Source organism: Lutjanus erythropterus, chromosome 7, assembly GCF_056507025.1.
Source record: "Lutjanus erythropterus isolate fLutEry1 chromosome 7, fLutEry1.hap2, whole genome shotgun sequence".
Taxonomy (NCBI): domain Eukaryota; kingdom Metazoa; phylum Chordata; class Actinopteri; order Lutjaniformes; family Lutjanidae; genus Lutjanus; species Lutjanus erythropterus.
The window spans coordinates 25,985,746-26,001,794 of record NC_139323.1 but is presented as its reverse complement, the minus strand read 5'-3'; the positions used below and the strand labels follow the sequence as shown (position 1 = coordinate 26,001,794).

At 38.6% G+C, this 16,049-nt stretch overlaps 1 protein-coding gene across 20 annotated transcripts in view; it reads right to left on the bottom strand.

Annotated features, from left to right (window-relative positions):
* adgrl2a (adhesion G protein-coupled receptor L2a) overlaps positions 1-16,049 on the bottom strand; it is a 126,828-nt gene that overhangs the window by 71,629 nt on the left and 39,150 nt on the right. For all 20 annotated transcript variants that reach the window (XM_084723328.1, XM_084723334.1, XM_084723329.1 and 17 more), the window contains exon 3: positions 2,059-2,272. In XM_084723328.1, coding sequence (XP_084579454.1) covers positions 2,059-2,272 — 214 coding nt within the window. The remainder of the gene's footprint in view (positions 1-2,058; positions 2,273-16,049) is intronic.

The window sequence follows — 16,049 nt, the reverse complement described above, 5'->3', positions numbered from 1 at the left end:
ATTGAAAGGGATTATGTTTCTGAGTCTAAACATGGTGTTTTTAGGAATATGTTGCATATTATGCTTTTAAGTGTCAAGTAAAAGTGGCAGTTCCACACTGTAAAAATACTCCATTACATGTAAAAGTCCTTCAATCAAAATTTGACTTAGGTCAAGTTTTTTCAACAAAATGTAAATAATTGTTGTTGAATTTAAAACTAAATTCATTATGCAGAATTTTACATTATATTATATTATCATATATTGGAGGCAGACAAATATACGTGTCGGCCTATCACAGCCATATCATCGACATTGGTAATGGTGTATACGTTGGCCACTGTGTGACGATACGAAAACGTTTTATTTTTGACAGAACATAATGTACATTGATTTTATTGAATAGGCTGAATTTTATGAAAAAATAAAATGATCCTGCCTTTATTACATATCTTTGTCAGAGGTGTTTGATGAGCACATTTTAAGGATCACTGCAGTATATTGTATTATATCAACAATATTGGAATTGTTTTACTCCCTAATAACTTTAGCAGCATCCATAACCCAAAAATCCAGTATCAGTCAGCCCTATTATATATTTTGATTCATGCATTAAGATGTAAGCATAAATTTAATGCTGTAGTTAATTGAGCTGCAGCAAACTATTTAATATACAGTATTCAAAGAATTTTATAAACTAATCAAATGTTTTATAAGTTAAATCCGCAGTAAATTTGAAAAACTATTAAGTCTAGTTTTCAAGTAGTTGTAGCGTAGAAAAAAATACAATATTGGTCAGTGTGTGTGGAAGTGTAGTGTGGGAAATTATATGTAACACAATGGTAATATAGTCCAGTACCTAAAAATCATTTATCTATAATATCTGAGGAGAAGGAGAACTTTATTATTTTCCATCATAGGGAAATGATTCAAGTGAAGCACTTTTTGTACTAAACTACCAGGTGTAGGTAAATAATGATACTCTATCTGGAATCCAAATATTTGATGTTTATTGAGATATACCAATCAATAGAAGCTAAAGTTCAACACCACCAACACCACATGTGAACCTTTAATATAAATCTGCAACAATCAACAGCTGGTGAATTCTAATTATTTATGAGTGGATTGACAACATATTGCCCTATAGCCGAAAAACAGCAAAACAAATTTTATATAATACTGATGTCTTTTATCTCTCTCTATCTCATTGTATAGACACACACACACACACACACACACACTCTGCATACTTCACACACACATACACAGTGAGTGGCTCAGCTTCACTAATACGGCAAAACAAAGCTAACAGTGATAGACTAATGTTAGCACACTTAATCTTGAGTGCACATTTGCAAGGTAATGTATTTAACAGAGTAAATTACAATAGACAGAATAATTAGCTCCTGTGAGCCGGATCAGATCTGCAGTTTGTCAGTCGTGTCAAATGAAGAAAGACTGAAAACGGCTTTGAGAGTGTTGTTGAAAAGTTAATTTGTTATGCTCATATTTTGAAATGTGAGTTTGATGTCCATTGTATTGTGTGTGGTTTTTTTTTTTGCTGTGCTCTCTTGACTTATTTCTGTTTTAAAAATCTGTTTTCTCTCCACTTCACCCCCCAAGTTCTAATGGAATTTTCTAATTCTCTTTCGATCAGGTTGAGCTGTCTCAGTGTTGGTGCTAACATTAATGTCTTGCAGGTTATTGATGCTGACAGCTTACTGTTGCCCTTTTCTTTCTCTACTCCACACTTGCATTCAGTTTTGCTATTTTCGATGGTGTAAATCAATCCGACGGCAGCCCTGTTATTCTCCTTGGCGGAAGATTTTACTCCAAAGGCGAAAGGGATGTGGAGGATTTTTTTTTTTTTAAGCACAGGAAAAAGGGATGCCAACCGGGGGCAACCAGACAAAACGAAAACGGTTGACAGTGGTCCATATCTGGTTGCTCAGGGCAACGAGGCAACCGTTACCGTTGAGCCCTGTCAATTATTTTCTAAAGGTCCTGTAACTTTGGCAGATACCACATTTTGAAATCAATTTTGGGGGTAGTGCACAGACATTTCTGCAGTTTTACCTTTGTGACATGATCTTGTAGGCATCTGGAAGATAGCAGTTGATGTTCTCCATCTGGAAAGGGTCGGCGTCGCAGATCTTGTCATCTGTTCGGCCATAGTTGGCACTTTCGATCATTATGACATCACTTCCTGGACATCGCAGATCGATGGGGTAACCCTCACAAGACAGCTCTCTCCGTACTAAGCCAAATGGCAGGGCAGCTCGACTAAACCCTGAGGGAAGACAGACAGAGAGAAAAAGGGCTCTATCAGTGCAAATCGAACGGAGAAGTGTAGCCACGCTGACACAGAAGAAGAAGGAATGAAAGGCAGGAGACACGTGATGTCAGAGCTGCGTGTGCTGGGTGTTTTTATTTTACCTTTATCTAACCAGGTAAGTCATTAAGAACAAACTCCTACGTACAATGAAGGCCCAGCAAAAGACTGAGGTTCTACTCAGAACCATTTGCTTGCGAAGAACTCTTTTTTGAATAAGTGGTCAATCGAGGGTCCTTTTTAATTTAGAGAACCCTCTTTGAAAGAAAGCGTTCTTCAAGGATTGATGAAATTCTTGACGAAGTCTTTCATCAAGGGTTCTCACAATATAAAAGGGTAGAACCTCCTGAGTGGGTTCTAGATAAAACTCTTGGAATATAAAAGGGTTCTCGATAGAATCCCCTGAGTGGGTTTTAAATAAAACTCTTGGAATACAGAAGGGTTCTCAGTAGAACCCTGCTTGTGAGTTCTAAATAAAACTCTTGGTTTTTAAAAGGGTCCTCAGTTGAACTCCCTGTGAAGGTTGTAGATAAAACCCTTGTAATATAAAAATGGGTTCTTGGTAGAACGCCCTAGGTGGGTTCTTGTTACCACCCTTCATTTTGGTGGAACTATTACAAAAACATTACAGGGTTCTAGGTAGAACTTCTCACAGGGACTTCTCTGGGTAAAACCTTTCACAGATGGTTCTTGGTTTAACCCTTTACGTTGGGTTTTAGGTAGATCTTTCTAAAGGGGTTCTAAGTGGAATCTTTATAAAAGGTTCAACCAAGTGTGGGGACAAGCTGAAGAACCCTTCATGGTTTCGTTAGCACCTTTATTTCTAAGAGTGGAGGGGCTAAAAAGGTATCAAAAGTTAAAAAGACAGCAACACACACAACATGTTAAAATAAACCTCACATAAATACTCTGCAGACTGAAACAGTGACACAGGCAGGTAGCTAACAGACAAAACACAAAAGCAGCATTTTTGTGCAGGTAAATCAAAAGGCTGTAACTGTTTAGCGAGATGAATATGTGGATAGTGAACCATGGATTGCTCTACTAGCCTGACATACATCAGTATATTGAGTGAACATTTCAGATCTCAACCGCACCAGTGAGCTAATGGTGCTAGTATGTCATCCCTGTGCCTAACTGGTCCTGAAAAAAATCGATAATTGTCATTAAAGTGTAGTTTGTCGGCTAAAATGTCTGGAGCATTGTAACCCCTTAAGGCCGTCTGTGTACAGTAAGCACACTGATACAACACTAATGAACAAATCCGATGGCTGATGTGATGAGAACTGCATTAAGAATTTATTCTGTAATGCGTTTTTGTTTTTTAAACAGTTTTTTTTTTCTTCGCCACGCTGCTGCCCTGTGTTTCATTCCAATATGGGAACACACTGTCATCACAAGAGACTTGTGGTTTACTCGCAAAGCTCATTTTTCTATCCAAAATGAAAAACTACAACAAGCATCTGTACAACATGAGTGTAATTTAATCTACTTTGCAGTGCCGACAATCGAAGGGCGGACTATTGGAAGGCTGGAAAAAAAAAAGAACAGTTTGTGCGTGTGTGTGTGTGTGTGTTGGTGTGTGTGTGTCTGTCAGGCAGGGTGAGGGGGTAGGAAAAATAGAAAAGAAATCAATATTGTGGCTTTGTGCTCTGCAAATGTGAACAATGCCAAAAGCCATACTTAAACTAAGAGTGAACTACATACTGTACATAAACTATAACAAAAATGTGGGATATTTTTAGTCAGAGCAGCTCTCTGCGGCTATGACATGTCAAGTATTAGAGAAGAGTGCCACAGAGCTTAAAGAGATTGCCAGCTGCACCTCTGTGGACTTTGACTAAACCAGTGGTGGCACTGAATAATAACTACAGCTTCCTTGCATGAGGCAGTGACATTGTCACCTCTTTGAATAATAGTGTTGTTACCTGCAACTTGGTTGATGGGTGTGTTATTAGTGTTTCCAAAGCCTCTATTTCCCTAATGAGGTTTAGTTCACAGCCACAGGAGAAAGAAGGAAAAAAAAAGAAAGAAAGAAAAAGCAAAATGCCATTACTACTTCTCATGCGCTAATTTGTTTGGCACCTGGACAAGTCGGACCGATCCATATGTGCAGTTTATAATTACAAAGTACTTTTTCTTTTCATGAGTCATCTTGTGAAATGTTCTTTGTGTGGCAACAGTTTACTTAAAGCTACAGCTAAATTGGCCTGGAAAGGCTGAGTTCATTTTACCCTATTGGATGCTTCATCAATTAACTACCAATACAATTATCTTTGTCTGATTAAAATGCTATGCTACAATAGCAGGGGATTAGCATTCTGTATTGCACCCCTCACCGGGAAATACTACTGTGGTATTTTACTAAGGAAGATAAATGTCAGTTTGTATTGCCTGATCCTCCATTTGTGCACCAATCAGGTGAAACTAGGACTTCTAAGGTTCTCAGTGAAGAGCTCAGAGTAAACAAAGGATCTGTCTGTACGGGGAGGGCAGCTGGCCTATCTAAACTCTCTAAGACTTTATTTGTTTGGGAGCATACAATCATCAGGGACGGATCTTTTTTTCCTCTACTTGCTCTTTCTGACAGCAAACTTTCTCATGTGACCAAAAGGCATGAAAAAAAGAAAGCCTTTCAAATATGATCGGTTTCAGCTATATTTCATTTTTGCAGCCCCCTTTTCTCTCTGGAGTCAAAAAGAAACGCTTAAGGTGATAAACAATTTATCAGAGACGTTGGCTTGAGAGAAAAAGCCCAAGTGGAAAAAATGAAAAAACATGCCGTGTTAGGAACACGACTTGACAGCCAATCTTGAGTTCATGTCAACGCACTCCAGCATAGCTCCATCACAAGTCAGCAGTACAATGTGTAGTAACTATAAGACCCTATGTAAAACATCAGTCAATGCCACATTACAATTTTCATACTCAAACCATGACTTGAAAATGGCAGATGGATACAATGGAGACAGATCTATTGCTTCTCTCTCACGAGTTAGTCTCATTAGAGAAAAAGACACCTTTTATACTGTCCACATATGATGCAGCTGACACATTTACAAGCTTTTAGAATATAAGTATAGGAACTGAAATGGCTAGACGCAAAAGAAAATCACATATTATACCTCAATACCTATAAAGAGCTGTATCCAATGCCATATCAGAATATATATTTATATGTAAGTTAGAGCTGGGCAATACAGCTTATAAATAATATCTCAATATTTTTAAGCTATACAGTGACACGAGATATATATATGTGTATATATGTATATATATTAGTGCTGTCAATCAATTAAAATACTTGATTGATTAATCATGATTAATCGCATGTCTGTCTGTAGTTAATCGCAATTAATCGCACATTTTTTATTTGTTCAAAAAACCTTAAAGGGATATTTTTCAAATGTTTAAAGTGTAATTCAAAAGTAACTTTATTAAATCAAATACATTAACCAAAAACAATGACAAATATTGTCCTGAAACCCTTAAAGGCACTGCATTAGGCATAAAAAACACACACCGACACGATATATATGTGTGTGTATGTATCGTGTATATCGTATTTATTGCTGTAGACTTAACTGTCAAACAGGAAGGGCGATATAGACTACATCAAACATCACAATGTTTTTACCAGTATCAGTACTGTAACAATATTGTAGTAGAGAGTATGAAAAATTCATGATGGCACTAAAAAAAAAAAACAGGTTCAGACAGCTCAAACTCAACGCAACTTACTGCAATAGATTTTTGAGTTCTGAGCCAAACTCAAACTTTTTTTTTTCCCACCTATAATCTTTAGTTGGGATAATTTACTTTTATTTAGGTAAACTTGACTTTTTGAAACTCTGCTATCCTTATATATCATTATTTGGGTGCCTGAAAATTAAATGAATTTAACTGAAAATATAAAAATATTGACCATTATTCACTTTCATTTGATTGACTTTACCCAATCAGTTTTGAAATATAAGGGTGTTTTTGGAGGGGTGGGGGGGTTCTAAAACTCAAACATTCAATGTTATCTAAAGGACGAAAGTAAATTTACAATTTATCAGTAGTTGGTAAAACTTCAAAACTTAGAAGCTTGAGTTGGACTCAAGTAGCTGTAAGTTGCCTTTATATTTTGAGTTTTCTCAACTTTTTCATTTGCTACAGTGTATAGTGACCAAAATTATCATGGTTATAAGTAATGTCATCGTATTGTTAAAATGTGCAACAAAATAGCACTGCTAGACCCTCAAATCATTCCACCAAGTTGTATATAGAAGATCTCTCAAAAACTTGAAACAGCATCATTTCCTCTGGGTGTTAGTGTTTTCATTGACACATAAAAAAACCCCCACATTGCTACTGTGCCTTCATCTGCTAGACTTCTGCCAACTTTGGTTGATCCTTGACAGTATTTAGCATGATTTTTTCAAAGCACTGCAATCAAAGACGGTTGCCATGATAATTAAAAATTGAATATGGGTCACATAGCCTTCACGTGGATCAATTGGGCAGCAGTTACATATGACTGGGTGGGATGCATTACCTTGCACTGGCCTACTTTGTGGCTGCGAGTGAACTGGTTCGCTGGCCATGTGTAAGACCTCTGAGTTTGATCTCCAAATCCGCAGCCAAACCCACTGATACTCTGTGTCCCGGGAACACTGTTATAACACTTAAATCACTCTGCAGAGCCTTTACAATCTGGGCTTCTGGTTTTATGATTTAGAGCGGATGCAGTCTCTCTGTTTAAGTAGGAAAACAGAGACCGGAGCAACGAGGAGATAAATGTGTGCTCAAAAATACTGTACAAGACTCCTAGTGAAATACACTAGCAACTTTTCAAGCACGCTGATGACAGGTCCTGTAATAACAGCACTTTTTCGTGTCCAAATCTCTGGAAATCAAACAAAATTGCCGTGCTCTAAGCGCACTTTATTCACCAGCTGGGTTTGTGCATCATGGACCAAAAGCTTGGTCGTAAACAACCTCAAAAAGCCTCTCTCCATTGATTAGGCCTGAGGCTGAACTACTTTCTCACTCTGGTGTCGGATGGTATTTTTGGTACATGGGGAGATGAGTGACAGACAAATCAATATGGGGACACCCAATAGTCCTGCAAACAAATTTCAATGCAATAGATGAAAGTCCTTATTACAATTATGTCAGCAATGTTCTGTTGTATTTTCCAATGCTTTGTTCACTTTTCATTTTGCATCAAGCCACTACCCTTTTTTATTCTGTTTATTATGAGATTCCACAGAAAACATCCCGTCTTGATATACAAACTTCACATTGCAGTGGTGTGAGCCAGCAACATAATTTGCAGCATAAAGAAATGCACTGCGTTCAAAACAAGCTAAAGAAAAAAGTAATTTACACTGCTGGGATGACATATCAAAATCAGCTCCTTGCATGATTGTTTGGTATAAGTTCTTTGATATTGTGTAATAGGGGGTTTATGTGACGACTTCAAACAAATCCCCTTTTCTTGGTTTTCATACAGATAATATGAAGACACCAAAACACCATCGATCATGCTCCGACATGACAATGCATCGCAATTACAACAGAATAATGTGATCACAATGAATCTAACATAAACAAAATCCAACGCCGACTTAACTAAATAATTTCATTATTCAAATGAGCCAGAAAAGTAATCATTATTTTGCTCAGGGGCTCGTTAGCATAATTATTCAGGGAATGCCTGATATGAAAATTATTTACTTTCCATATGATGACAGTAAACCACGTCAAGAATATCAATATGTGCACGGCAGCGACATGATTCCTCACTCACAATATCTACAAGTTTTTTGGAAATAATTAGCTGCATTCCACTTTAAAAAATCGCACACACTCTCTGAAATGAACACCTTTCTGAAGATCTGGCAGATGTTGTTTCATTTATGCCGCATTTATCTGTATATAAATTTAATGTTTAATTTCTTTCTCTTCAATTTTAATTTGACTACTCCTTTTGAGTAAGGTTCAAAGACCAGTTTAGGAACAGGAACAATTTAATGGCTCAGCGGAAAGCACTTGTTGCTATATTGTGTTTCAGGGTTCTTTTTTTACTTCTGAGCTTTCTATGATTGAGGGGAAAGGACAAAATGACACCACACATGGTGCATAGTTGCAAAAACAGAGCCACATGACCGCAACTGAGAGGAATTTTTAGTTGTGTTCCTTTTAGGTCGTCCGACACATATACACACTGTTCACACTCAAAGGGGAACTCAGCATCCTCCTCTTCACAGGTAGCACACACTCCAGACACCTCCTGAAACCTATGAGATGTTATTTTACTGTCTTTGATGTACTTTCACTCTGTGATAGTGCATCCAAACCTGCACAAGGACTGCAGAGTGAGATGCCTTCCAGTCAATCACTTTTACATTCTCTGCCCTCATTAAACACCAGGACGCAATGCATCAAGGCATACAGTATTATGTGGAAAGCTAAATCCTGTGACCATGGCAACATGGTGCAGCATGCAGAGACATTACTGGTCAGATCCTTATCATGGCCTTACTGACACTCTCCCTAATCAGGCATTCTGGTCATCCACCACCATCATCACCACCACTACTAGAAAATCATTTCAAATCCTCTTCATCAGCCATGTAGCAAGCACTGAACAATGATCAGTGCCATTGTACAATGGCAAATCATTGAGTTGGTCCCCTGCTCTTTCATTCTGCAAACTGAAATTACATTGTAAGCCTTGAAAACACTGCTTATTTTACAACCAACAAGTGGAAATCAGAGCCAGTTTTTGTTTTGCCCATTGGAAAACATCTGTTTGTTTTTATTTTAAAACACACAATCACTCAACCTTTTGACATGCGCTTATTGTACATGTTGTTATCACATGCTCATAATTGCGTTTGATTGGTGCATAGGACCTCTATTTCCATGGGTTATAGCACATTATTACACCAATGAGAAAGCTCTATTTAAAGCTACCCAGGCTGGCATTTACTACCATGTGTAACCTTTGCGACTACATTAGGCCCATACAGAATCTGCAGCTGGAGAACTGTGAGAAACTCCCGTATACGTAAAAGGGACCCATTATACACCGTCTCTCTGGTGCTGTAATGTTTTAATTCATTTTTTTTTTCACAGATGAGCCAAATCAATTGGAAAGTGACCATCTGGTAGGATATGAGTGTCAGTGAAGCAGAGGTAATGAACAAAATGTCTTCCTATTTCACAGAAACGAGGAGTCATTAGGATCTTCATCAGCCATGTGGGGACCTTCTACCATGTAATCCCATGAAACTAGACGATCAAACCCAGAGGGACCAACAGTGCAGACTATGGACAAAAATAAGGATGGGAATTGATATTAGGGCTGAGATGATATGCTTATCTCCCGATTTCATCCATTCATGATTTAATTTAAGTGTACAAGTACTGCGATTAAATATTCTGGTCTATTGCGATTTTGCTTAAAGTTGAATCATACACTATGAGTCCTATTTCCAAACAGTCAGTCTTTTTTTCAGCAGCATCATTCCTACTGCATAAAAAAAAGAAGTAAATAAAATACTGAAATAATAAAAATGCTGAAGCTACAGCTACATTTAGCTGTTCTTGCTCAGTAAGCTAGTGAATAATAGAAAATAAATAAAATAAGATGTAAGGCAAAAATGAATATAACCCCTGAAAACTGCCCAAAGCACAAATTTTTAAACTCAGTGAAATTTTTGAGTTTAGACCCTTGGTCAGGAGGTCAGTTCCGTGTTGAAGCCTGAGAAACAGATGGAGTTAGCAAAGTGAAGTCAGCAGCTATTAGTTCCTTTACACAGAAAATAGGAAAAATATGCCTCTAAGTATGAACATACACATACATGTTGTTTTATGATTTTTTTTTTAGCATGTTAAGCATAATGGATCCATTTGTCAAGATCATATTGTAAGGCTCGTGTAGAAATAAAAAAATCTGACACATCAAGATGCCTGTTTTATAATCGCATTGTAGTCCCCAGATTCAAATCAAATCAAATTGTGAGGTCCCAAGAGACTCCCACCCCCATGGATCAGACAATTGGGAACCGGTTTGCAACTGGAACCGGTTCCCAGACAGACAACAGACAAAATATGACGAGTATTCACAGCTACAATGAAGCCTCTCAAACAGCCGTATTTTTAATGAGAGCAACAAACTTGAGTCTCTTTAACATTTAACAGAAATATTCCACTATTGCCTCATACTGATTGTGTATTATGAACGACAGAGAAACTATTCTGCTTTTTTTTTTCCATCAGAACTATCTTGCTTCCAGTAAATGGTTTTCATATTAAAGTGACCCTTTGTAACTTGAGTTGCACATGCTTCCAGAGTTAGTTCAGGGGCAAAGCAGAGGCTGATCAAAAGGCCCATTCAGCCACTCATGCTGCCATCATTGTGGCCAGAACACAAAAGAGGTCTCCAGATTATTTTGATGTGAAACCAGATAATTTTTCTGTCGAGAGGCAATGAGAAGTGTGACGGGGGACGCTCCCAATGCTTGTCGTCTACCGTTAACGCGGCCCTTTGATTTTCCTCGCCGTTCTGATGAGAGCTTAACAGCTGCTTGTAAATGAGCTAGCATCTCCGCTCTGGCCCTGCCATTATTCTGCACTCCTGAGCCGACAAGGTCACTTGCTGGGGGGATTTGGGGTGAAAGAAAAGTATGGCCCATAGCATTAGCTTGGAGCCACAGGAAACACAGCTTGAGTCCTGCAGGTTCTGCCACCCCACTCCTTACCCCTCCTCTCTATGGTACAAGCAAAGGAAGTCTGGAAGGGAAAAGAAACCTTTAAGTCAAGACTCTTCCCACAGTGCTGATTCTATAATCCAGAGATATCCTTTACAACAGCATGTATTCTTAAGAAGTCATGTCCACACAGGGGAGGAGAAGAAAGAAAATATTGCATATATCCTGCAAACAGCAGGGTACGAGCTAGACTGCTGACTTTGTGTGGCCATTGTAAAAAAAGAATTACACTACTGGTTTGACAGATATTAACATTCTTTTGAATTTTTTAAGCTTAACTCTAACTCAAGACTCTGTTTCTATTTTTTCCGCTGTGTGTTGAAAGCTGATGTCATTTTTTTTGGGCATGGCTAACAGCGAACGACAGTCACTTATGTAGAGGTTTTTTCTCCTCTGTAATTCAGCTCCTAACATCTGTAGATTATTAAACTCTTCGACAACTGATGCAGAAACGATGACTTATGTGGCACAGAATACACTGCCACGACATCTTAGCTCATATTTATATCAGAGATGATCAGTGACAGCCCAATGTTACTCTGTAGGGGGAAAAAAACATTGATTTTTCTGTTCTTATTTCATCTGTCCATCAGCACAGTGCACAGTGCCAGACCGAGAAAAAAGGACTTTGCACACAGCCATAGTGGTCCTGCCTTCTGAGGCCATTTTCCAAAAAAAAAAAAAAAAAAAAGATCCTATATCACATTATGTAGTGTCAAAATATGCAGAGCGTTGGCTAATGTTAGGTCTTTGAAATTTCACTTGCACAGGAACAGGAGCAGAGAGAGATATTCGGAGAAGAAGAAGAAGAAGAAGAAGAAGAAGAGGCAGAGGCAAGGAGCAGCAGGGGAACGAGCATTCCAGCCTCATTTGTATTCTCCACCATCCAATTCACTCCAGTTCATTTACATCTCCGCTACTTCCATAGCAACAGCAGGGGGGCTATCAGGAGCATCTTTGATATAGGTACATGACTCTGAAAAAGATCTTGTCATTTCTCTCTCAATAGACAGCATGAAAAAAAAGGCTCCCAGTCCCCCCCCCCCTCCTTTTTTGGTGTTAAGGTGGGTTCCTTTAAGCAGAAATTCACCCTGTCAGAGACTTTTTTCCTCATCCTCCCAACCGGCACTTGTAGACACATAAGCCGGCACAGGAAATGCCATCATTGCACAGAAAAGAAATATGATCCTGTAGCTTAGCGCTTGATGATTTTACTGTGTTCTGACAAAACATGGACACTAGCAAAGTCTGGTAGCCAAGAAAGGTTGATGTTTTTTTAGCTAATCCAGAAGAATTTGTACAGATACGAGGCATCAAGTGTTGCTGGCAGACAAAATGAGAATGCACGGCAACCAGCAGCCTCATCAAATTCCATGTACACTTGTATGTAAATCAACCTTAAGGCCTAATTAAGCTCTATGGGGCTCATCAAGGTCATAAATCCCCTTTTTTCATAATGCATTATTGACTTCACATCATCTGCACATGTCGGCTGACTGCACTCGCACAAGCACACAATGTCATCTCACTGTCTAATATCGGATAGCCCTGGGGCCAGGCGGCGTGTGTGTGTGTGTGTGTGAGTGTGTGGGAGAATGAGGGAGAGAAGGGGGAGTGCTTTTTAGGTCACAAAAAAACCAAGGACATCTTCTGGTAATGAAATGGCTGCGATGACCATCAAACAGTAAATTTTGTCTGATGCTCCTTAACAAATGGTCACTGATAGATTCAAGCCTTAAATTATGGTACATTTTCAGATGATCAAGGATACACTTTTAAAAAATGAGGGTTCCAAAATGGTTCTTCCTGAAGGGCTGAGGTTTTATGAAGAACCATTTCTTCTGAAAAAAACCTTTTTTGAAGAAAGGGTTCTTCCATTAAGAACCCTTTTTGTCCGAAGAACACTTCTTCAAGGATTGCTAAAGTCCTTGAAAACTTCTATGTCAACGGTTCACTGAGGTTTTCGGTAGAACCCCTAGGGTGGGTTTTAGATGAAATCCTTGGAATATCAAAGGGTTTTTGGTAGGGCTGGGTATATTTAAAAAATACCACAATACCAGTACCCATGCCAGTACCCTTCATGTGATGCAGATACCAACAAAGTACTTCATTCACTTCCTTTTTTTGAAGGCAGTTCTTAATGAAGAATGCTTGTGGTGATTGGCTGCTCCATTTTTTCTAGATGGGTTCTCAAAGGATTGAATGTGGATATTATTTGACTCGGGAGCTTTGGGGGTACTTATTAGGGTACTGATTTATTTCAGTCAGTACCTTGAAGGTATTGGGTACCTTTAAGGTATTGACAAAGTACTACAAGCACTCTTAGAAGGTGGAAAGGTAATGGGTAACCATTACACTACAGAAGTGTGTTCTGTAGAACCTCTCATGGGAGGTTCTGGGTGAACCCTTTAGGGATTCTAACTAGAATTCTTTGGGGTTACAAGTGGAACCTTTGTAAAATGTATTAGCCATTTCTGGTTCTACTTAGCACCCTGATTTCTACGAGTGGGTCAAGGCAATGAACATTTTTTCCGTTTTATGTGAGCTCTGACCTTACATTTCAAATTTTACAAATTGAAAGTAAGCTGACTGCACTTGAAACGTGTTTTGTGTGATTAGTAGTGGACTGATCCTATGAGTCATTCCCATAGATAATTGGTATAGGGCAGTCCCTGCTGACCATCAAACTGTATGTTTTGTCCCATGGTCCTTAACAAATGGTCGCTGGGAGATTTGAGCCTTAAAGTGCAATATATTTTCAGATCATCAAGGACAGATTAAAGCTTTTTGGTCATTTTATTTTGACAGCGTTGAAGTAAATTTGGTGCAATTTTAAAAATTCAGGAAGTTAACATCCTTCAACCCTACACGAAAGTTAAGAAATGATACAGAATTAATCACTTTTTCAGTAGAATGTGAGCTTTGACCTTATATTTCAAATGCTACAAATTGAAAGTGAGCTGACTGCACTTTAAATGTGTTTTGTTTGATTAGTGGACTGATCCTGTGAGTCATTCCCCAAGATAATTGATATAGGGCAGTCCCTGCTGAGAGTCATGGTGCCTTTTAGCAGCAGCGAGCTCTTTGGACCTCATTACTCAGCCTTATCAGTGACAATGTTTCAGACAATATAAAACGATCCAGAGTTTAAACGTGATAAGGATGAGTCGTATTTTTGCTTTCGGACTGGATGTGTGTGTCAGTGCTTCCTCTGGTCTATATCATTTCCACAGCTTCCATTACAAATGATGAGGGGAGAAAAAAAATGGACTCAGATACATTGGGTAGCCCAGACTTCCTTCTCTGCTCCAATGAAGCGTTTGATGCTCCCCGATTCAATAAGGAAACATTTCCCAATGGGTCACCAGTGGCAGTACACACAAATGAGTAGGGTCCATCTGCTTGGTTTGCATTCCCAAAGTGCACTTCCTCAAGCAGACCACAGCGGTGGTTCTTCTTCCCGAGACTCGGCTCTCATGTGTATGCATTTGTGCCACATTATTCAGCTAGTGCTTCAACTGACCCCCACCTGGCATTTAAATTCCCTGACCAACCGGGTAGTCATGCCCTGATGACACGACTGCTGCTCCAGCTGAATTCTTTATGCAGCTCTTATTCAGACTAGACTGCAGACTTGCCGCCTTCTAGGTTAGGCAGATTGTTATGTGACACAATGCTATTTTACTACACACAGACTGTCCTCCAAGGCTTTTGTCTCCTGACTGGACTCACTCAAGGTTATGTACATATTATGAACACCTACAGAATACGTATCTGTTGAATGTAATACAAGGAAAACAACAGTATTTATTTATTTTTTTGAATTAAGTATTTTTTTTTAATGAAGGCACTATTATCTTCAGATTTCATGCGGTTCAAGGATTACATCTCATAACACTTGAAGAGAAAGCTGGCCAAGTTAAAATTAAATTTTACTCTTGTTTCAATTCATCAAGGATTTATTGGCTGGTATTCATTATAATCCAGAGGCTGAATATTATCTTGATGACCTTCTGTCTCATATGTATTTTTTTCCCCTTCAGTGAACTGATTGTTATAATGTTCAAACGAAGGGTTTTTCTTATTAGAAACTTTCAGATTTGGATTAACCTCGTTTGAATGGAGTCCACAGACTAAGTCTGCTTCCTAACATTCCCACTCCTCCATCTGTTTCCAGCCCTCACACGTCACAGCAGGGGTACTCTGAAGTTCTCATTTAAGGATTTATCAGATGTCTCTCATGCTTATCGGCTTTAATTATTGCTTGTTGGCTATCTAAAAATAATTTGGGGACTTGTGGGGGTGTGTGTGTGATGGAAATTAGAGTACAAGAGCAACTATTAACCAAGAGGCAATGGTCCAGCTGAGCTGACTCAGTATTATAAAAGACACCCTCATAAACTAAGAGGGGTTGATTCATTTCATTTGATATTGATTTGTAACAGTTCCACAGGGGGAAATCAGTCTTTTTCATGACTATTTTCTTCAGCCCATTATTTACTTGAGCAGGGGGCTAAAGAGCAGAGGCCCAAGCCCTTGACATACGGATGCACTCAGGGGTCATTATGCCTCAAAAGGTCAAAAACCGAGTCAAGTAGTGATCTGCCTGACACAAATGGCCCGACCTGACTTGTATTAAGTTTGACAGCAAGTAAACCAACACCTCATGACTTCTTCACTCTAAATCAGTGGTCTGCCTCCGAATGATTGTTTGAAAGTTTGTTTGTTTTTTAAATGTCATTTTGTCTAAATTTATTTCTGCAAATGAATCAAACAAATCAAACAACTCCCACCCACCACACCAAAAGTATTCAATTTACACACAATACTTTTTTAAATGCCATACCTAAGAAAAATACATTGCACATTATGAGACAATTACTCAGTTTAAAAGGGAAATGCTGATTAAATATCTGGCGGTTAAAAAACAAAACAATGAACCCCATCTTTACACTTTCCTGCATGCCTCT